We start from the raw sequence: 21,611 nt of genomic DNA, 5'->3' as shown, positions 1-21,611 counted from the left end.
AAGCGGTGTGTAAAATAATGAAAAGCTGGTGGATTTCAATATATATCAAAAGCATTTTAACCCTTATAAAATCGATCACCTATCAGATTTAGAAGTCGATTGATTTTTGATTTGGCTAGGACGGCAAAATTACGAGACCGAACCAGACCCGTGAGCGTCGTTTGTGTGCTGCCGACTGACTCGATGCCTGTCTACTTCGACCATCGGTAACATGGCTGGCTTTAATGGGAAAAGTCAAGCTTCATGTTCACTTTAGCATTGGAGAAGGCGTCGGCATAATTCCCGAAATCGTTGAAACTCTTGGGTTGAAAGCGGCCGAGCTAGTGAATCTGCTGTAATGTCGGCCCAAATAGGTGTAAGGCTTCAACATAATGTTCTGTTGCCAATGGAATGAATTACAGACTGTATTATCGAAAGTACAGGTCACCACTAGCCAATAAGATCTCAGTATATTTCATGATAAATCGCTTCATGTAGACGATTGGGCGGTCGCCCGCAACGCCATGAGGAGTTAAGGAATGCTCTTCCCACTGTGTAATATGCTCGTCATGATCGGTATGAAGTCTAATTATTTAAAAATATTTCGCGCATTCAAGGGTATTCAGCTGAGCCGTAACGAACTCAAACCGCCTTAGGACACGTCGGTACAGGGTATACCCGCCAGCAACGACTCAGCTCTTTTCACCTCAACGCTTGGGTCGAATACAAGACGTCTCAAAGTCACTGCTAGTGTAGATTGCTGCGTCGAGAGGAGGCACTCTATCAAAAAATGTAACGGCATGCATGCCCAGCTCCCACGCGTACAATGCATAAAGAGTCACTTGTTCATAGTACCCAGAGGCCAAGCCATCAAAGGCGTTGTTAAGATAGCCAGCATCTACTGACGTGCTCATATACTAGTAGACCAGTTCGGCAACCCCTGAGATGCTCCGTTACATGGGCGCGTGGCGTAGGAGCTGTCGAAACTTAAAGGTTTACATTCGACGTTATTCTCAGGCAGACTTACAGAGCGTACAAAATAGGCTGTGCGCTTTGCATGAGTGACTGCCTCGATAGTTTGCGGAGCGAATGTCCTGGTATGATTTGGCCCAATCAAACTATCGTTGGAGGAGAGATGTTCCAACTCCCATGCTTAGCCTGTTGACTTTTCGCATTCCGACCTTACGGCGACAAATATCTGCGACGGCTTAAGGTGTTTGCGCATCATTTGACATCTTTCGGAGCTTGGAAAAATGGATAGGAATAGTTTGATCAGGGATTTCACCATGTGCCAGCTCCATATTGTTGCTAAAAGTCTCGTATTGGATCGCCGAAGGGCCAGGCTTTAAGGCTGTATTGGGATTGAAGCCTTTAGATATAGGTTTGACTGTGACTTGAGTGTCTCGGATCTTTAGATGACCAGAAATGGAGCGATTCTGTTGAAAGTTTACATCAGTCTGGCCGTCGGTAAATTCCCAGTCATTCCCCCGCATTGTTCAACGACAATTCACATCGATCAACACCACGTGGTTGGTTGTCCCCAGTTCATGCTCCCAATATCTTACAGAGATGTTGTCAACAAAGAACTGTAAGCTGGAAAGGGGAGGCGGAGTCTCATTCGAGCCAAGGCCTGGGATATCTAAAATCGACGGAGAAACGGATTTCGCCGTCTACCTTCTATTGCGGTATTTAGTCTAGCCCTTTTGACTTCCTAGTACTTTGCAGGATCTTCAACCTAAACTGATTTGTCCGACTTTGAGTTAAAGTCAAGAGATCCTGTTTCTTCCATTGATCTCTTAGTCTGCAGCATAAAATGAGGAAGACATAGGAATAAACGGCCATTCACGACTGTGGGCACTAGATAGCAACCAGGAACCCGGCGGCTGTTTCCACGGAGGGGATCTCCGCCTCAAGCTTACCCCAAGGTGACCGTGTGTGGAATTGTGGAATCTTGTTTGTAAGTTGCTATAAAAGTAGACGAAAGAAGCCTGCCGAGTTCTACGGAGAAAGTGGTACTGCGAGCGATCCGTGTCAATGTTTTCGTGATAGTAGGCACGAACATCGAAACTTGATACTTCATGAAAACCTTTAATATATGATGATATGACATCCTTGATCTTTTGCATGTCGAGGTTGCTCTGCATGATACTGGCTTTAAAGGCTTTGAAACGCCCTGTCTTGTTGTCGCGGATGGTGGGATCTATTCAATTTTCTAGGTACAGAAACAACTTTCGGCTGGCCTCCCACAGCGTGTACTTAGACATGTGTTTCCATTGGGTGGCAGAAACGCCGACGCATTTCGCTTCTCTGTCGATTGTCTTTTCGAGGCCGAGCATGCACCGCTGGACGAACAATTGCACCGTTGAGATGGCCTGGTTGATCCTCGACGCCTGTAAGTGGGGGCTCATTTGCGAATCGATCAACAAGTGCTCGAATAGGCCTTCGGCGTCAAGGATGTCAAGCTTCTTATAATACTTATGGTCAAGGAGGTATTGCACCATGGCATTCCTGCGGCGTTCTCGAAGTCCATCGTAAGCCTGCTGGAGTTCTGTGGCTAGGGCTCTGGAGTTGGCGGATGAACTGACAAAAAGCTCAAGAGACGTAAGATCCGAGAAGTTGGTATCTCGGTTGCGGTATTTGGTATTAACAAGATCTGGAGTTGCAATAGAAAAAAGCAGTGCCGGGTCGAGGCCGAGGGGCTTGAGTCCCTGAAGGAGCTCAAAAATGTTCGCCAGTTCGACTAGCTCCTTCTGCGATGTTAAACTTTTCTTGATGTCCGTAGGAGAATGCGACGGATATTTTGAATTCAGGATTATTTGAATTTGTCTAGACGGCCAACCTGTTGCCGCGCTTAGCCTGTCGAAGATTTCAGTGCTGTCAGTCTCGGACTGTTGTTATACCTATACAAAGAGCTCGGCAAGCTTCCTACTTTTGCTATCTGTTTGAGACTCTGTGCGGTACTGAATCGACTTGTAGTCTTGAAGTTGGAGTATCGCTTCCAGTGAAATGTTTTGAAAATGATTTTTCTCGCCACCGTTGCTAAAGAGCTGAACAGCTTCAATATCCAGCTCCAAGATCTGGATAATTGTGGATGCCGATCCCAGTTGTTTGTATAGTTTCTGCACCATTTCGAGGGTAGCTATATTTAGCAACAGGTCGCCAGTAAACATGAACAGCAACAGCGCATCTTTGGTGACAAACCGGGCTTCTGAAAGAGGAAACCTTGCGGCCAGAAATGTACAACTTTGGCCAACAGTTAGCTGAACCCAATCAGAACACCATTGGCCTCCAGTCTGAGTGAACACAAGTTGTTGTCCGTTAATAGAGACTTCTGGCATTTCTTGGCTATTGACTAAAAAATGGTATTGTTCAGAGACAGGTGGCGTGAACAATCCATTAAAGCTAGAACCTGCTAGGCTGGTGGTGGTCAACGACTTGACGGCGTCGAACGCATTTTTATCATTGTCGAATCGTACAACGTGAGTCATAAGCATTACCAGCATCGAATTGTCAATCCGAAAGTCGCTGGCCAGGCTTTCCACAATTAGCTGCTGCTGCCGATGTGATCGTAGCATAGGTGCTGTTTTCTAAAGAAACTAAAGACGGCGTTGGTTGATACTTGTTTCCTAAGTGTCGGCGAAAATCGCCGCCGTACTATCCGAGATCACTTCGCTTCCTGAAACCCTCCGAAGCAGTATTTCAACAGGTAGTTTGATCCGTTTCCACAGTACATCAATTGCAAAGGACCATTCAGGAATACTAGGTAGAATTGAGGATGCAAGCCGTTTTTCATCCTCTGTAAGAAAGCCCGACAGTGTTAAGCGGAACCTTTTGCTTGCTGCTAGTACAGACATCTTTTTATCCGGAGGAGTTGTCAAATCCGTCTCAGGCCCGTATTCTGATGTAGGTTTATCCAGGAGAGCAAAGCAAGACAGCTTTGAAACCAGCTTCTCTGGTATTTTGATGCTGACTTCTGACTTCATCTCAATGACTTGCGATACCTTTTAGGCACCTTTCAATCTGTTAGTCTTGCGCAATGTCTAATGTTAACAAATAGTATACTTACCTTCGATCAGATTATAAATAGACTGGGATGTACTCGGCTGAAACAAGAGCGCGAGCGACTTGTCCACCGTTTCTGGTTGCGCTATAAGGGAGCTGTCTAATGCCGCTGGGTAAGCCGTGTCAATAGACATGACGGCAGACTGCAGTCTTGCTACAGCTTTGGAAGCCGCTTTGGCTTCGTTTTCACTTAAATCCCCTCCAGTCACCCGCTTTAGATCTACCAGGGTCCAGCCGTTGTCTAAAAGCTTCCGCATCTTTACAAAAGCCTCGAGAGTATCCACAGGACCAGACAGCCAGTCCTTGTTCGGTATCAAAGTACAGAGATCGGAATACTGAGCAGGTTTGATGGAAAACATATCACAGACGAGTGAGATACGGTATATGATGGACACATTCTGTAAAGACAGCTTGCTTTGAAGGGAAAGGTTGGCACAGGATAGAATCGGCGAAAAGTTTTGTTCCCGAATACCCAATGATGTCAACAGCGTTAATTTGTGCTTCTCGATGCATATTGCGTTTGCCATAATTACTCCTGTAGTCTCGTCCGGTTTGAAGGCGGGATCCAAAGTAATGAGATGCTTTTGAAGGAATAGCTGGCTGTAGAGAGAATCTGGTCCATTGGTGTTGATGTTGCCCCACAGAGGTTGAAGAGCAGCTGGCGACAAGCCACTGATAGTCGATAGCTCTTTGACTGCTGCTAGGTCTTGAAGGATGTCTGGTGTAATACTTGAATCTGCATTGAGCGCTCTCGTTGTTGATGCATTGCTCTTCTCCCGCCGAAGGACGCTCAAGATACAGTCCAACTCTGAATTAGACCAGCCAATCTTTCTCCATAAACGAACAAAGGCCTGAAAGTCCCGACAGACTTAGACGGTTAGTCGATCGGAATCAGGATTGGCAAGCAAAGTTTGGCGCAGGCGCATGCTATCGAGGCTTATATTAAACTTCGTGTCGACTGTGGCGGCTACAGTTGTAATATAAACTCGGCGCCTTATGAAATGCGTCTCGAGTATCGCTTGAAGCTCCTTGAGATTGATTCCGGCCCTGGACAGGAGCTGAGATTTGATAAAGGTCAAGCCTTGACAGTTCTCTTCGTCAAGCATGGTGTTAGAATCGACGTAGCCCCAAAGCTGGCAGACTGACGGGACACCCATCACAGTCTTGTATTCTCCGTCGACATCCACGACGGGGCTACTTTGGCAAGCCAGCCAGAGCTCTACAGGGTAAAATGCTTCGCCACATATAGCCATGTAGTCGCCCTGCTGCAAATTGAGTAGTTCAGCGGCAAGCGAGCGAGAAATCAAAGTTTGGGCTTGGTCTCTCAACTGCTGTGCAGCTTTCATATCCATTAAGGAGTCTTTGAGGTGTGGATATTGACTCAACAAACGCTCTGGTGAATACAATGTCTTCAACACGTCGTATCGTGATGTTCCGCTCGCTGCTAGCAACGAGCGGATTCCATCAATCGAGTAATCGTAGGGGAAAACGGCCATTGGAAAGACTTGCTTCTGCAGAGCATCCTTGTATACGCTGATGTTGATGAAGGGCGGCGGTGCCTCCTTGTGGTCATTCGACTTGTCGGAGAAAATGTTTTGTGGTACATCCTTGGCACTAGGATTCCCATTGAGTGAAGATATATGGGCCTCCAGCACCTCGTTTACCAAGTTCAGATAGGAAATGGTAAGCTTTGTGTTGGAACAGCTGAGTCCGACATTTTGAAGGTCCGGGCGGCGATCGAGAAGTACATCAAGCAGTGATTCCTTTGAGTCACGGTCCCTACTCGCTGCAGTCTTTCTTAGCAGTCGAAGAAGATCAACAAGGTAAGCAGCGGGGCTGAGGACCGATGCGCACTCTTCACAGGCTACAGTGTCCATGTCCCTGAAGTGATTCGTCATGTTTGTTGCTTTTTCTGCTGCGAAATGCAAGGATTTAACAGGGATAGGGTCTTCCATGGCAATCACCTGAGGCAACACCCATTTATCGCGTTGTTGAGGACCCAGAGTCCAGGTTTGTGCGTTTCGCAACTCAATCGTTGATGCTTGATCATGGATGCGACAAGCCATTGTATAATCCAGATCGACAGACTCCATGATGGAGATGAAACTACCTAAATCACATTCTGCGATGGATTGAGCCGAGTCGAAGGAGGCGTTGATGAGGTTGGATATTTGCTGAGGAGTTCGTACAAGAGCTTGCAGCTTTTGTAATGTCTTTAAAAATGATTTGGCCTTCTCACGGATGCTTTCATCGACACTGGCCAAAGCCTTGCTGTCGTGAAAAAGTGATTTGACTGATGTTGTGTCGATTCGATACTGGCTTTGCAGACTTTCATCTAGACAAGCCTTAACTAGGTTTCTGACGGGTGCCTCGGGAACACCGATCACACCACGGGTAATCAAACCAAGCAAGACGGCAGTCGGCTCAGCCGAAAACAATCTTGCTTAGTATTCAAAGAGGACTGTTTCCTCGACGGTTGTAGTGACGCTGTCGCTATCAAAGTGATGACGAGCAACGTCCTGCACACTAGTTGGTACCTCTCTCAGAAGTGCGACTAAAAGCGGAACATTTAAGCTTGTTATCTCGCATATATCGGTGATCAGCCGGGCCTTCTGCTGTGCAACCGGGTCGGTAACCACGGTCTTCAGAGCTGACCGGAGGTCACGCTTGCCGTCAAGCTCAGCTAGGACAGCATTTGCAATGGCATCACCGAGAAACGTCTTGAGGCTCGGCCTTATTGCTGCTTTTGCTTGTGTATCAACAATCATTGTGGTAAAAAGAGTGATGTCGTAAGCACGAACTGCAGTCTTAAGACAAAATGTAGAGAACAGCTTAGAGTTCCTCTTAGAAATAACGTCAGGCTTGTTCGTTTTATTCTGCCCCTGCAATACATCGCCCAGCCTTCCCAGCTCTTGGCCAATTGAAAGACGCTGTACATGTGGCTATGTACCGGATACTTGTGGCATGCAGCACTACTTCTCGAGAACTCCCTAATAATATGCACCTTCTAATCCTCAATGGGAACTCAGCTATGCATGGGTCTAGGTAAGCGAGGCCGAATGAGTGTCCCCTGAAGGGTTCTACATAACCACCATAAAACAACAAAGGGCTAGATCGTAAATAGTGCCAACTCGGTGGGGCTGAGCCCTACCGAGTTGTGTGTATTGTTACTAAAATGGAATATTGGTTTGATATATTTAGCTGGAATATGATCCGTTATACGTATTGCTTGCTTGTTCTAGTTAGCTCGTGCCAGTCCTGTCCACCCATTGATAGGCATGAACAGCCAAGTTGGCAATTTAGGTACTATTGGAGATTCTTGAACCTTGTTCGATCTTCGTGATATGCACTACGGGAACACCTCTTTGTCGCGAGGCTATCTAGTGGGCAGAACTTCTCAGGGACACAACGGCAAGAGACTGCATATACCACGATAGCAATACAGCTATGCGCCTTCTGGACCTTACAATAAATTCCCGTTTGAACGATGAAAACTTTTTGCTGTTCGACCTTCCAACGTATTTGCATTTCAGGTTAAATCAGCAACGAGCAGAGAGATCATGGATCAACTACAGATCTAACAATCGGTTGTGTAGAACGCCAAAATACGTTGTCTAGTCTTCGCAGATACACCTTCACTACAATTCGCAGCAATTACTTTCCGACCTTCGGTAAGGATGAGAAACAGAAGCACCAGGGATATGGTAGCTCGAACCCAATGCCAATGCCGGGTTTTAGGTCTCAGACCTAGCGGGTTGATGACAAACGAAGCCTTGTAAAAATTGTCGCGCCATCACTTGGTTCTCCGTCCGACACTAATACCGCACAGTAAGCCCTGAGACAACCATTCCAAATGAATCTAGCTAACTATATAATGTCCTTCCCTGTGTCCATCTCCAGTCTGCCGAGCCGCTGCGGCTTCAGGTCTAGTCTTGGTTTAAGTTACAATTTTGGTAACAGGAAGGGACCATTTGGTCTGGGTAGCTGAAGGTTGGTGCATTCATGGAGCGAATGACACAACCAGCATCTTGTGCTGGATGGCATGCTTACCTTGCGCCCCCTACTTTGAAGAAGACTTAGTCTCATATGGGTGTGGCGAACTCCTAATCCAACTTATCTCAGACCCACGGCAAAGCATCTTTGTTAACTGCTGTGGTGCCTGCAGATCTGGAGGTATATGAGAAAGTTGGTGTGCACCGATCAAAGGAAGGTAGCATGATCCGCGAGGAAGTCTATAGAGAGGACAGTTCAACGGAAGCAAAGAAGCCTCTATTCGTCAAGTCATGCGCATACAAAGCCCACAGAGTTGAGAACCGAGTAAAAAGCGTTCATGGCGTGTACCGAATCACTCTTGATGAGTATTTAGAGATATATCAGGAGAGAGAAAACTCAGAACCCAGAAAGCTACATGAACTGGTTATATATGCCATAAATTCATCGATATTATCCTCTTCGCCTCAGTTATATACGGAAGTCGCATGCCTGATCTTACAATTACAGAAACTGACAGAGCACATCAACATGACAACAATGTTGAGTTCTTTGAAAACAAAGTCGCCAATATCTGCAGCACAAACGCTAGCTTCAGAAAGCTTTTGGTGTAGGCGTAGCATTGATATCAATCGACCAAAAGGTCCTCATCAGACTTTACTGGCGTTACTGTTTCTCAAGACAAACAGACTTCTTATCTTGATCACCAAGAGAAATCATTATTTTATCCAATAGGAACCTAAATCAACGAATCAAAACATAATAAGGTAGAATTTTTCCTCCAGCATAAAGATCTTATCCACCCGCCAGGATCTCGGGTCGTTAGAAAAGTACTTGACACATTGACAAATAGTATGTCCTTGTTGCAACACGTGCTCAGCTTGAAGATGTGTACAGCGAGTCGCTGGGCTAATATAGACGACAAATTGAGAGTCTCTTTGGAGATGGTGGCCACGAAGACATAGATAAGGACGGCTGATGGTGGCAGCGATCCTCGATTTCTCTATTCTTCACTAATCAAATCTTCGACCTAGATATTGTAAGATGCTCATTATTCATTTAACGGTGGTTTGGTATTCTCTCTTAACAAGAACAGCGCAAAAATGGCAGATTATCATTTGTTACCAATTGCGACAAGCGATGCTGAGGGTCTGTAACCTTGGCCAGTTATGATTGCTACACTCTGCATCCTCGGGAGGTCACGGATAGTCATTCTAACCGTATCCAATGCAACTAGGGATTGTTTTGGCTTACTGATAGCCATAGCAAGGTGAGGCAAAATGAAAAAATAGAAGGCGACAGCCTCGACGACGTTGAGCAGACACCATTTGACGACCAATTTGTTGATGTCTTCCAGAGCCCCACAAATCAAAAGGCCAAACAGCTTCTGAAGAGGGTTGGAGCAGTCAGAATATAAAGTTATTCGGTTTTTGTTGTAATTGCCGGAACTCCGGGTTGAAGTGGCTTCGTCGCCGGCAGTCCTGCCGGCACCCGGGCTGCCCACGTGACGGGCAGACTGATTGACGGCTATAAGCTTAACAGCCACTTCCTCCAGCACTCCTGCTAAAACTTACTCCATAGACATCAGAAACACATGAAAAAAACCAGTTTTCCCCTTTAGTTATCCCATTTTACGGGTATCCTGTGATACCAACAGGTTTTGCCACCTCGAGAACCACAGTCTCCGTCGCGCCAAAATCTTACGTTGATATCACTCATAGGTCTCAAGCAAGCGTAGAAGGAACAGAGGCTAAAATTATCATTTCTTTCACGTATCTTGCGGGTAGTGGAAGTCTTGTTCAGGTGGTGAACCTGGCGAGTACGATCAATGACGTGGCGGCTTGGCAAGTGAGTGAACAAGTTATTTCAGACAAGAAGCGGGATCCGGTCCGGGTTTATAAGCCTTGGATATCAGCAACTTAAGCATTTACTTCAAATTCAAATGTATCATCTCTTTGTAGCACACTGTTTTAAGACGCATGCAGACGCCGCGCAGACACTCTAAGCCCGACCCAATCTTATAGCAAAATCCGGCGCCAGGCGTGGATGCTCACAACATTCGATGAGGGGGACAATGTCACGGTGAGGAAATCAGCTGATGATAGCAACATTGTAGAAAACTTCTTCAGGCTCGAGATTGTATCCTGCTTTCCTTTGTGGCGTAACCGACATACTCAGCCCAGAACCGTGCCCGCATATGAGAAGCTGAATCCTGGTGAAATGGAACACATGACGATTGCGGCCTCAAGTGTTGAGGTACACAGCCAAACACTGAGTTCCGATCACTTAGACGCCCTTTCAAAGCCCCTCTGGTCTTTGCAGTCTTTGAGCTGGGAAGAACACTCGCAACGCAACAACTACGTATATGACCTGTATGGAAGAATTTCAGTCACATAGACACAATGGGCGGCACCGTTGAACGTCACCCTTTGACCTTGTCTATCGATAGATATATAGGAATTGTATGGAAGATGGATTACAAAACGTACGATTTAATTGTCTGGATCGAATGATACTTCAATGAGACTCTAGACTGATTACGCGCTAGGTCTATGACGAACTTGGTCGTGAGGTGGAAGTATTAAGTCGCAAAAGGGTGATACCGTATATCGGATTCGACGAAAGGTTTTCGGCCGCCAAGGTGCCTTCACTAGAAAGCATGTTTCAATATTCGATGCTAAGTCTCGAAAATTTCAGGACTATTCAAAAATAGTCATTAGTCAAGGCTCAAAACCAGCGCATTGCCATTGATAAGTTTGTTGTAAACACGCTTACTAGCGAAGAGAAATTTGGCAATTTGGGATTGACAAGAGGCAAAACGTCGAGAGAAAAAATGACCTGTATCTAACAGTTGAAGGAGAAGAACATTGTGCTCTCCGTCAAGGCCTCGACCAAGTCCACTTTGCGGGGCGTGGGTCACAGTCCTGCCATGAGGACGACCTTAGTAGGCGTTACTAATTGCAAGGGGCACCTATGTAGAAGAAAAAGATTGCAGAAGAAACCCCTAAAAGTGATGTAGGAAAATGACTATAACGGTTGTAGAGCCTGCTAGGAAACTGTAATAAAGAAAGCAGTCGTTAACCGCCTTAGAGGCAGAGGGTATTGGCAGACATCAAAATATGTCCAAAGATGCTCTTAAACACACTCCGACTATGATTTGCAACAGCCAGAACTCCGGGTAGAAGTGGCTCCGTCTCCGGCAGACCTGCCGGTACCCGGGCTTCCTAAGCTATGTGTAGTCTGACAGACGGACATGAGTTCTGCGACTATTTCCTCTAGCACTTCTGCTTGATCTTCATATCAGGCATAATGATAGACACTAGCTTTCTACTTAAGAGATTATATTACTATACTGGTACCTCTGTGATCCCAATAAGCATAATGAGAGCCTCATGAATGAATAGAATATAACGAATCACTTAAAACTAGCGACTCGTAACTACGATACCTACTGAAGCAAGATCCAGCAATATTTCGAATTTGATAATAGAAATTAACGAGCACCTTTCTTTTTAAGAGCGAATAATGCAGGAGACAGAGGAGGAAAACTGCTCCTAAGTCAGAAAAAGTAGCATAGTTTATGTATCGGAAAACACAGTGATAGTATTTCTTCCAAACCAATTCTACTAGGTAATCAACTAAACCTAACACTGTTATCTTAACTGTAAAGCCTCAAGCTCATTCAGACTTTGGACCAACTTCGATGAATCGTCAACATTCAAGTTATTTCGTATAACAGTCATAACATGGCTGATGCTTAGATCCTCACCAAGGGCGAGGGCGTAGCCATATGCTGTCCGGGTGAAGTTACGGATGTCCCGTCCATTCGTCTCGATCTGCCCCAATAGCTGGAACGTCTCTTCAGACCACTGAGAGTATTCATTGTGGTTCCGGGGTCTCTGCGTAGCTCGTGTTATGTGCTGGCGCCAGATGTTGGTCCGCTCTGAAGATTGAAGGGGGTAGTAGCGAAGAGAAACGTGAATACGGTTGTAAAAGGCATTGTCAAAGTCGTCAAAGCGATTTGTAGTGAGAAAGAGCATTCCGTCATAATACTCAATAAGACGAAGGAAAACTAGTGATACTGATCAGTCCTGGTGACAAAATGTAGGCATTAAGTCAACAAAAGGTGAGATTTCTGTCTAGCAGACAGCAAAGAGCAACTAACCGGCTACGACAGCGTTTCTTTCTAGCTCTGCTGTTGTTCTCTTTGTCATGAGAACATCCGCCTCGTCTAGTAGCACTACAGCCCCCCAACGAAGTCCCAGACGGAAGATTTCAGTCAGTTGCTTTTCTATAATTTCCACATTTGTACTGAGTTCACCTGTTGACACATGGTACAAGGGGCGATGAGTGCTTTCTGCCACGCTTTCTGCGTTTTCAAAAGTTAGTTGTTGATTCCGGTTTAATCAGGTATTAGTTAGCAGACCGATACATACCTGCTGTTAAAGTTTTTCCAAGCCCAGGAGGGCCGTGGAGAAGGAAAACTAGGCCTTTCCCTTTACCCTCAATGATATCTTCATAAGACTCCAGGTGAAAATCATCCTTATCCAATCCAAACCCCTGAACGAGGCTTTTCACTAATCTTTTCTTCTCTTCTGGAAGTTGAAGTGATAAGAAAGGGTCTTCTTTCCAAGTAATCTCCTCGAGTCCAGAAATGTAGATACGAAATGCCCAGACTTTGTGCTTAAGTAGAAAAGCAATCAATGTCGGAGGACACATCAGATAATCGTTGTCCGTGAATTGGTCACCGTCCCAAACCATATTGCGTTTCCTTGTTTCTTCTCTATACTTCTGAGCAATTTGTTCTGCGTCAAGATCAGAGTCAGAGCTCGAGTCTATGATAGAAACTAATGGGATATCGTCGTCATGCGTTGGTTCAAACGTGACTTCATTGTCGTGGATATCTGACCCATGAGGAGAGTACCCTAGGTATTCTTTTAATGACGGCGCCATGAGGTCAAAATTCTCGAATAAACTTCTAATTTCCTTTTCAGCCTTCCTATCAATAATGACTCTTTGACTAGTCTTAGATTACTCGTTAGCTTTTGCGCGGACAGCCATGAGAAGGAACTACAACTTACTGCCAGATTCCTGCTTGATTGGTCCTTATTACTGGTAATTTCACCTAAAAACCTGGCATTGCTGGTAGCAGTAAGGGCGATGGGTCCATTATAATGCATGAATCTGTGAGACGCTATAGAAAGCGCACAGTACTTCTTGCCTCGGGCAATGAGCCTACATCTAATCTCATGCTGCTCTTGTGTCGACAAGAATCTCATGGGAAGGAGCTTGAGGTTCATGATAGTAATGTCAACGACCTCTTTTAACCTTGACCCGAAATACTCGGTCTCTTCAGTTATGCCAAATTTCGTTCCGTTGTAGACCGATCTGACATAGCTTAGTTTATGTGTTGACCTGAGTCGGCCAATCTCTTCGGCAGATGTGTTACGAGCAGGTCAGGGCAACCAACTGTGGCACAAAGCAAAAGCTTCGGTAATGATGACTCCGGCATCATTATCCCCTGTTCTGCACTATATAGCTACGCCGGCCAGGCACCAACTGGTTGGGCCGTAACACCATGTCTCCCCTCTAAGAGGCATGTCCCTATGCCGAGGACCAATCGGACATATCGCGGGTATAAGCAGGGAAACTCCAGGCTAGTAGGGAACCAATCTACATAATTGCCTGCCCACGGTCGGGCGTCGCAGGGACCAGGGAGGACTGGCGACGTATGGGATTTGAACCCACAACCCTCTACGCGGGGTGGAGTCATCATTGTGTTACGAGCAGGTCAGGGCAACCAACTGTGGCACAAAGCAAAAGCTTCGGTAATGATGACTCCGGCATCATTATCCCCTGTTCTGCACTATATAGCTACGCCGGCTAGGCACCAACTGGTTGGGCCGTAACAAGATGACGCTTCAATTGAAGTGGAAAATACACAATCTTCGTCGACGTATTCAGTTCCTGTCTAAGAACCTAAGTTACCCCGAATATATACCTATTCGTGGGGCCGAAACAGAGTAAGACACGGAGATTGTTATACATAACTATACTAAATGAATCCTATTCCCAACGCAAGACTTGAATCCACTTCACACAAGAAGATTTTGTTTCAGTGACGGAATAAACGCCAGTATCCCACAGAAGAAAGAGACTATAACAGCCACAACCCCAAGGCTGGCATCTCTCCAGCCACTATCCACAAGATACAGCCGACTGAAGGATCCACGGTGTTGAGGACAATGCAAGAAAAGATTTTACGCTTCATCAATGCGCATCAGTCATACACACCGCCAGACCTTGGGGAGACCCTAATTGACCTACCCAAAATTGACGATCTGTCTCGATATGGAATATCAGAGACGCAAAAAGGGCAGCTATAGCAGCTTGAGACAGAACGACTCATGAGCGCCGTGAAGACAAGTGACGGTCTTAAAGCTTTTCGTCTCAAGGTCAAAGATAATTAGCCAGCGAACAAATCATATTTCGAACATTTATCAGTACTTGCCGACCAGCTATTGTATATCATAAGTATTTGCAACTTCGACAATCAGATTTTGTTATATGAGCAAAGGGAAGATCTATTCAACCGGGAAACTTGTCTCAGAGCGAAACAAATGATATTACACCGGTATGATCCTCAAAGACTAAGCGAGCAAACCAGGAAGCACGACAGCAGTTTGGTAATAACGAGAGACCAAAGCCGCGCATTCCACTGCGCATTAATTGACTATGTAACTGCTGTGGCAGCCCGTTACGCATGTTACACCAACCCAAACGAGTACTGGCACACGAGTGCATTGGCCGGATTAGCAAAATGCGCTGTTAAATTGAAATATCTGATGATAGACCCCGAACACTTTGCACATTTAAGTCTCGACTATGCAGAGGATGTTATGGCTGTAAATCAGGCACGCCATGCTTTAGGTCTAGACGAGGAAACACCTTTCGACACCATTGCTGCTGACACCAGCGGCCGAGACAACTTTCACAAGTTTTATATAAAAACCATCGAGAACCTCCTCCTCGAAGACGAACTAACTACCAATAGATACTTTGCCGAAGTATTAGTGTCATCTAAATGGAGTCTAGATAGTATAAGTGCTATCTTTGAGGATTTGAAGGGCAGCATGCTGTCTGGGTACTCTGTTGACGCCTTCGATATTTGTTCTATTGTATTTAAAGTAGGCTGGAATGACATGCCAACTCTGCTTTGTTAGGATAGAAATGGTGAAATCAGAGGCTCTGCCGCACGAAGCCATTTGCGAACTCTTTATGAGATGTACCGCATAATTCGTCAGGTTGCACGCACACTTGCAGCCGAGCAGACCAACGAGTCACACAATACCGCAATGGCATCGCCACAGGAGTCAAGTGTCCCCACAGGCGCACATCTTGTTCTGACCATGCAAGATGCTGAACCGAGGACCGAAGGTAACATTGGTGGCTTCGAATCGGCCGATGATATTCAGCATCTTAACCTTCATACACTTGCTGACGTCGTGTCTGTTATGGTTCCCCTGTTGTGCACCCAAAATGAGGCTTTAACGCTCATGAGCATGGCTTCTGGATGCATAGCAAGGTTTTCCACGATTTCAAGCTCTATCGACATGAGTTGATTGCCAGTTGTCAAATTCTCGGCATTCGCACCCTTACGTACATTGGCATACGAGCAGGTCCAGACAAGTATTCAAGACGTCGATTTTCGACCAGTATCGCGCTGTCTGTTGGCGCAAAATCGTTTATACACGTGGAAACACCCTTACGGCAGTACGGAAAACCCTACGTCGACGAGAGCTTGGGCCGAGAACCTAATTGAGTCACGGCGTCAGCTACTGAAAGAAGCTGAAACGAAGACGCAAAATCTCGATCGCGCTGTATGCAGCTGGGTCATCGAAGAGAAGACGATTATTGTGATGCGTAGGGTTTTTGTTGTGAAAACTATGATGCTCTGTGGGGTCCTCGTTGTTGGTGGCATCTTGGCTGGCACCTTACTCGGAGAACGCTTGGAAGGCGTAGACCCTTTTAACATCACCATGTTTGCCTGGGTTCTGGCTGGTTTTATCATCTTGCTTGCGAAGAGTCTCTATGTTGGGGAATGGCCGTGGCGCGACTTCCTGCGAGGTCGCGTTCCCTGTCGTAGTGTATCCGAGTTGCAAATGGTCACAGGCGTAGATGCGCAGGATATCATGGAGTACCTCTTAGCGAAAGAGTCGTATACCATACTCGACACAAAAGGTCCGTTCAACCGTCTCTTCTCTCGCCGCTACGATGACGGCTTTTCTATAGATGTTAAGATGGAACTGCGCACACTTGTTGCTAGCGGCATAATCGTGATCAAGGTGGCTACGAACATGGGACCAGGTCTTGTGTGCCTTGACGTCCGCAGAGGTGCGTATGGCCGCAGTGTCATCCAACACTACGATAGTCCCGAGAAAGACGAGCATGTTTTAGGGTGCTTTGAATTCCCGGAAGCTTTTGAAGACAACGAGGAGATTCCCCTTCAGACATTATCAGAATCGATGACTTGGACATGGATATTAGGTGTTTATCACCGCCCTTATAAGAAGTTTAGATAGGTTTACTTATTATTACTTGTTAAACCCTAACTCTTTGTTACTAGAGAAATTATCTAATTCAGCTATGAAAGAATTCTTCAATAATTTGAGCATGTATATAAAGTCGGTTTAGACAGAGTCTAGTGTCTAACTTTAGTATAAACCAAGGTAATACTAAGCCTTATCCCGTTGAGTGCGACTCTACACATGTTCACTAAGAGCGCAGTAAAGCCACAGTAGGCTTTCTGCTTATTATTGTCATCACGCATAAAGATGTTTCTTCACATCGTTTTCTAGCTTAATTCTGTCTTCTTTCACCGGACAGCGTCAAACGGAAACCTCTTCGGGGGTATTTGTAGCTTCTTTGCCAACCCCAAAGTCTAGGTGGACTGCACTCATGTCCGGCGGATTACTATTGCTGCGTTAGACCTTTCAGAATTATCTTTCCATGCCCTGGATACCTCCTGGCGATGACAATGAAAAGTTTCATCCGCAAGTTCACGACGGGCATATCCATTGTCGAAGATTCTTTTGCCAACTATACTTCAGACAGCTGGTGATTAAGGTTGCTAACGGGACGCGGCTCGACTGCTACGAGTAAGACATCTGTCACGAACATTTCCATTCGGTTCGTCATAAGAGTTACTAATGTCTAATACAGCTACCTTTGAATATATCACATCACTGATAGTATTCTCAGCGACTACTGGGTAATGAATGAGTATGACTTACGGCCTGTGTCGGGAAGTGAGTACACTAGCCCAAACCTCCGCCCTCTGACGATCCGCTAAGAAACCACCTATAGGATATTGCTCTATGATATACGTCTTTTCGCGAGAACCTAAAGAAGTCTCTAAAACCGCATAGGTATCTATGTAATATTTCAGCAGGCAGGTCTTACTGCGTCGCACTGGCATCTCCTATACCAGACAGGTGAGTCTTGCCAATGATGACAATGAACATTATGTATGCAACATACTCTTATTCTTAACTCCTACAAATCTATCGATGACAAACCAGTGTGCTTACAAAAGTTCACCGTTACAGCTCCCATACTAATCACAGAACCATACAGTCCCCACGTAGCCAGCCAGAAAGTCGACTGCACAGTGAAGGTGCTGCAAAATCAGACATTTCGTGCCCCGCGACCTCGGCCCGAACGACCTCATCATCGTTCAATTCTTTCCTTTCAACCCCCCCGTCAAGAGCGTTGGCACAGACATGGTTATCATCGACGCCAACGGTGTCCTCGTCCTGGACTTTTGCTCCCAGAACCCCGCCGTCAATACGTATTGTACGGGTCTCCAGGCCGTCTTCCATGTCTTCATCGGTCTTAAGGCTGCTGACACGCCTTAGTCTGGTTCTAAAACGGCGGGGTTGCCGGTGCGGGCGCAGAACGCCGAGCTCCGTGCAAGAGGGAATGATTGGGAAGTGCGTTAGCTCTTCTCTCGTTCAGTCTGGCGACGGGTACTGGGGGATCTTTTAGGCCAGGTGCATTGCGTTGGATAACGATTATGTATGCAACCCTGCGGTTAACACAGGCTGTTCCAGGCACCTGGCGAATGTATGTTTTTCTTTGAATTGGCGTAAGTCTGGAGAATCATGGTATAAACGATTTGCTTCTATACTAACAAGTAAACTTGTATGAATGTCGGGTTATTCTTATAAAATCTGTCTATAGGTAGAGGAAGTCTAACGAGTCCGTCAGCATTGCTGCCAGTAAATTAAACTGTACATCTCAGAGAAGAATAGCATTTCGAACCCTGCAGGGCGCTTCGTTTATTGAAGAGTACGTACCGCAGTCTGCTTTTCCAATTCTCCTAGGAAACAAGTCCTAATACTCCACAAACCGATTCTCAAACAATGCCCAACTCGATATGCTGCCTTTTCGACACAAAGGGTCGTTCAAACCATGACTCGAGGTCGTCCTTCTATGTTCCTAAACCATATTTCACTATGGGCCTCGCCGGATCATCGCCCAGCAGGCCTCCCAATCTCACCGCTGACGATGGAATATAGGGGTTCACGCCATTGTTGTAAATAAATCCCCGCAACTCATCCTCTAGCCCGATGACGTGCTCTCCTAAATGAGGTTCACCGAGGACACAATCTCGAATAAGCAACCGAGATCTTGCGATACGATCCTTCCAGCCTAAATAGTCGCAGATTTAGAAGAGCAGCTCTCTATAGTTGCCATTGTTCTTCAAAGACATAAGAAACCTGAGTTATATAGAGCGTATGGTCTGCATCAGAACGATGAGAAAATCTAGCAAGTCCTGTTGCTTGACAACTTAGGGTTAACAAGGAAGCGCGACAGCCCAAAGTGCGCCAGGTTCATCGACGCCTCAACGGGAAGAAATTATTTGAAAGCGGTCTATCCATAAGGCTTGGGGGCTGCGGCTCCATTTCCAGGCTGGCATTTTCGTCAGTCTCTAAGCCGAAATGTTGCAAATCGACCTCCAACATCTGCTTCAGGCGTCCATTGCGGAAGGCTAGGTAGTTGTTGTCGTCTACCCCGCATACCATGAGGTTAAGCTTAAGTGTGGTAAAGCCTGGCTTCTTGATCACGGTGGCAAGGTGGTCGTACTCTACGCATTATTCTGGTGCATGGAAGATGCCGCATGTGAGCCCCGATTGAATCTGGTTGTCGTCGGAAATAAGCTCTGTGATTTTGGAGAGTGCGGCCCCCCGTTGAGCGAGGATGCGGACGACATGGTGGAACCCGCGCCATTTATCTTTATCTTCCTCGCTTTCCAACCTCTCGTACCCGGCGCCTTCCTGGTGATGTCAAGGGATCCTTTTCAGGTTGGGAATATACCCTTCTTTAAGGCAATTTATTAGTATACAAAGTCTTAGTCGAAATAGACATAAGCAACTTAATCCAATCTGAAGCATCTGTTATTGTGCGTTTCGTACCGACTTAACCACCAGCAAAGGTTTATCTTCCAAGTGTTCGTCCCCGTTAAGTCTAGTTTACAAGATATGCGTCTGTATATAATATATATACCGACAATCGCCTTTATATTAAATGATTTTGAAATCCTACTGCATTATCATAAATGTACACAAGGTGTTTGCTGAGAAATGTCAATCGGAGACAGGTTATTATTGTTCATTAGCCCCCTTGCCTTTCTAGGTAGACAATGCTGGAAAATGTTAAGTTATGCGACGCGAGACAAAGAGGCGTTTTGCACCTTCTGTCTAAAAAAACATATGTAGACAAAAACAGTGTTTCAGGCTTGTAGCCTTACATTAATTCTAACAAAACGTGGTGTAAGGTTTAAGTAATATATACTGCACTGTTAAAAATCTTAATGCGTAGAGCGTTATTAGGAGTACAATGCTACAACTCTTCTAAAAATGCTCTACCCTAAATTTTTTTTGCCTTAAGTAAAAGACACTCTTCCTGTCACAGACACGTGATATCTCACGTGCCTGCCGGACCCGTATAAGAGACACCCGTGATAGCCTCACAGTTAGGATCATTAATCAAGGAGAGACATATTTACCTGATACCTACGTTTACACACTTATCATTTTTATTGCCTTGTGACCGTTTGTTTGACTTCTGTACTATTCTGTTTATATCTTTGTTCTTATCACGGTTCCGACTTCTGCCTGTTGTGGCTTCGTGATAACAAGAACTGTAATACTTACTATAGTATTACTAATAAGTGTTACGGTCAGCTATCCGACAGTAGGGTCTGCTAACAGAAGCTGGGGATTGACACTAGTAAACAGTATTGTCGTATCGTAAATCTGGTTCGTAGGTTGTAGGCTGTATCGTAGATCGGTAGTCAGAGGCTAAGGTGATCAGTCTTAGACTCAACAAGTTATTCGCAGTGAAGGTAAGCTGAAAGTATCCTGAGGATGAATACAAAGTTGATTGCTGAAGAGCTATGGAAGTCTGACTATGAGTCGAGCTCAGGTCATACTATATACAAGTCCGAACAGTACCCTTTGTTTGTTTTACCGTTCCTGATCCTGACGGGGTCCGTTCCTCGTTCATACGGATCCCGTATATGCTAAGGACGGACTCCGTATTCTTGGCGTACGGATCTAATCTCTTATCTTATCGTCACGTGACTTGCACCATAGTTCTTCCGTTTCCGAGTGAATCCCTGTTGTTCCTGTGATTCTGCAGTACAAGAAAACATCAACAACAGCGAGAACGAAATTTTTGAAAACAGCATCAAATTGATCAAACCACGCCCGCTCGCGCTCTCAGAGGTCACTTTGGGCATAATGTCATCCTCGGCATTGATTCTGCTCCCAAAGAGCCTGCTCGTGGCCGCGGGCGGGCTCTGACCACGAAAAATTCGAGAGCAAGCCACAAAGTATGACACGTCAATAGACAACACCATCGACACCACCGCGGTTGAGTCACGGGCTATCACGTGAGCACAACGACCAAGCCCAAACAAACATCAACACCACAGCCACCGATAGGTTATGGGTCGCCTATCACCCCCGACAAAGTTTGCAACGTCCCGCGACAACAACGACGACAAGCCCGACAGAACGGTATCACCTCCTGCATAGAGAAAGCACCAGACACCAGGCATGCTACGATCGATGCCACAAAATACTACAGTTTGCAGACAGATTGGTCCCCTGTCGCCCCCTCCGCGAAGAAGGATTGTCGCCCCTTCAACGTATGACAATGTCTGCGGAATCTGTGTACGAGCTCTCATACTTAGTAATCGGACGAATCGAAGCGGTTGGAGCATTGTGTTTTGCGGATTGAGTCCGACTCCAGGCGGTGGATGGAGGTGGTGGTCGAAAGATGGAAACATAGAGCCACATAGGAACCCAGCATGAGGCAACAAAAAGATTTACAGATTCAACTAAGATATAGCATATGCAAGTCTGAGAGGATGCGGACAAGATAAAGAGACGAAGCTGAGGGCTGGGGGGAGACTATAGGTATACAGAACCAGACATGGTGCCTAGCACTAACAGAACCGAAGTAGGAGGACGCGAAAGAAGGATTCTAGAAGGCAACACCAAGCGAGAGAG

General features: G+C 45.9%; 5 protein-coding genes across 5 annotated transcripts; 2 read left to right on the top strand and 3 right to left on the bottom strand.

Moving 5' to 3' along the window:
* Window positions 1–2,183: 2,183 nt before the first annotated feature.
* On the bottom strand, window positions 2,184–6,809 carry CTRU02_215682 (toxin subunit protein; the record flags this gene model as incomplete). Its single annotated transcript, XM_070206532.1, has 6 exons — window positions 2,184–2,729; window positions 2,886–3,513; window positions 3,832–3,970; window positions 4,046–4,892; window positions 5,013–6,464; window positions 6,504–6,809. 6 exons carry the CDS (start codon window positions 6,807–6,809, stop codon window positions 2,184–2,186), a joined length of 3,918 nt encoding a protein of 1,305 aa, XP_070059774.1.
* A 4,875-nt stretch (window positions 6,810–11,684) lies between these two features.
* On the bottom strand, window positions 11,685–12,792 carry CTRU02_215681 (AAA family ATPase; the record flags this gene model as incomplete). Its single annotated transcript, XM_036733344.2, has 3 exons — window positions 11,685–12,103; window positions 12,197–12,400; window positions 12,468–12,792. 3 exons carry the CDS (start codon window positions 12,790–12,792, stop codon window positions 11,685–11,687), a joined length of 948 nt encoding a protein of 315 aa, XP_036574914.2.
* Window positions 12,793–15,950: 3,158 nt separating this feature from the next.
* On the top strand, window positions 15,951–16,613 carry CTRU02_215680 (uncharacterized protein; the record flags this gene model as incomplete). Its single annotated transcript, XM_036733342.1, has 1 exon — window positions 15,951–16,613. One exon carries the CDS (start codon window positions 15,951–15,953, stop codon window positions 16,611–16,613), a length of 663 nt encoding a protein of 220 aa, XP_036574912.1.
* Window positions 16,614–17,538: 925 nt separating this feature from the next.
* CTRU02_215679 (uncharacterized protein) lies at window positions 17,539–17,948 on the top strand (the record flags this gene model as incomplete). Its single annotated transcript, XM_036733341.1, has 2 exons — window positions 17,539–17,558; window positions 17,723–17,948. 2 exons carry the CDS (start codon window positions 17,539–17,541, stop codon window positions 17,946–17,948), a joined length of 246 nt encoding a protein of 81 aa, XP_036574911.1.
* A 3,071-nt stretch (window positions 17,949–21,019) lies between these two features.
* On the bottom strand, window positions 21,020–21,388 carry CTRU02_215678 (uncharacterized protein; the record flags this gene model as incomplete). Its single annotated transcript, XM_036733340.1, has 1 exon — window positions 21,020–21,388. The coding sequence occupies one exon, from the start codon at window positions 21,386–21,388 to the stop codon at window positions 21,020–21,022; it is 369 nt and encodes a 122-aa protein (XP_036574910.1).
* Window positions 21,389–21,611: the final 223 nt, after the last annotated feature.

The sequence above is a fragment of the Colletotrichum truncatum genome (assembly GCF_014235925.2).
Source record: "Colletotrichum truncatum strain CMES1059 chromosome Unknown Contig_0018, whole genome shotgun sequence".
Taxonomy (NCBI): Eukaryota; Fungi; Ascomycota; class Sordariomycetes; order Glomerellales; family Glomerellaceae; genus Colletotrichum; species Colletotrichum truncatum.
Note: the sequence above shows the minus strand (reverse complement) of the source record. Positions and strands in the feature narration are given on the sequence as shown.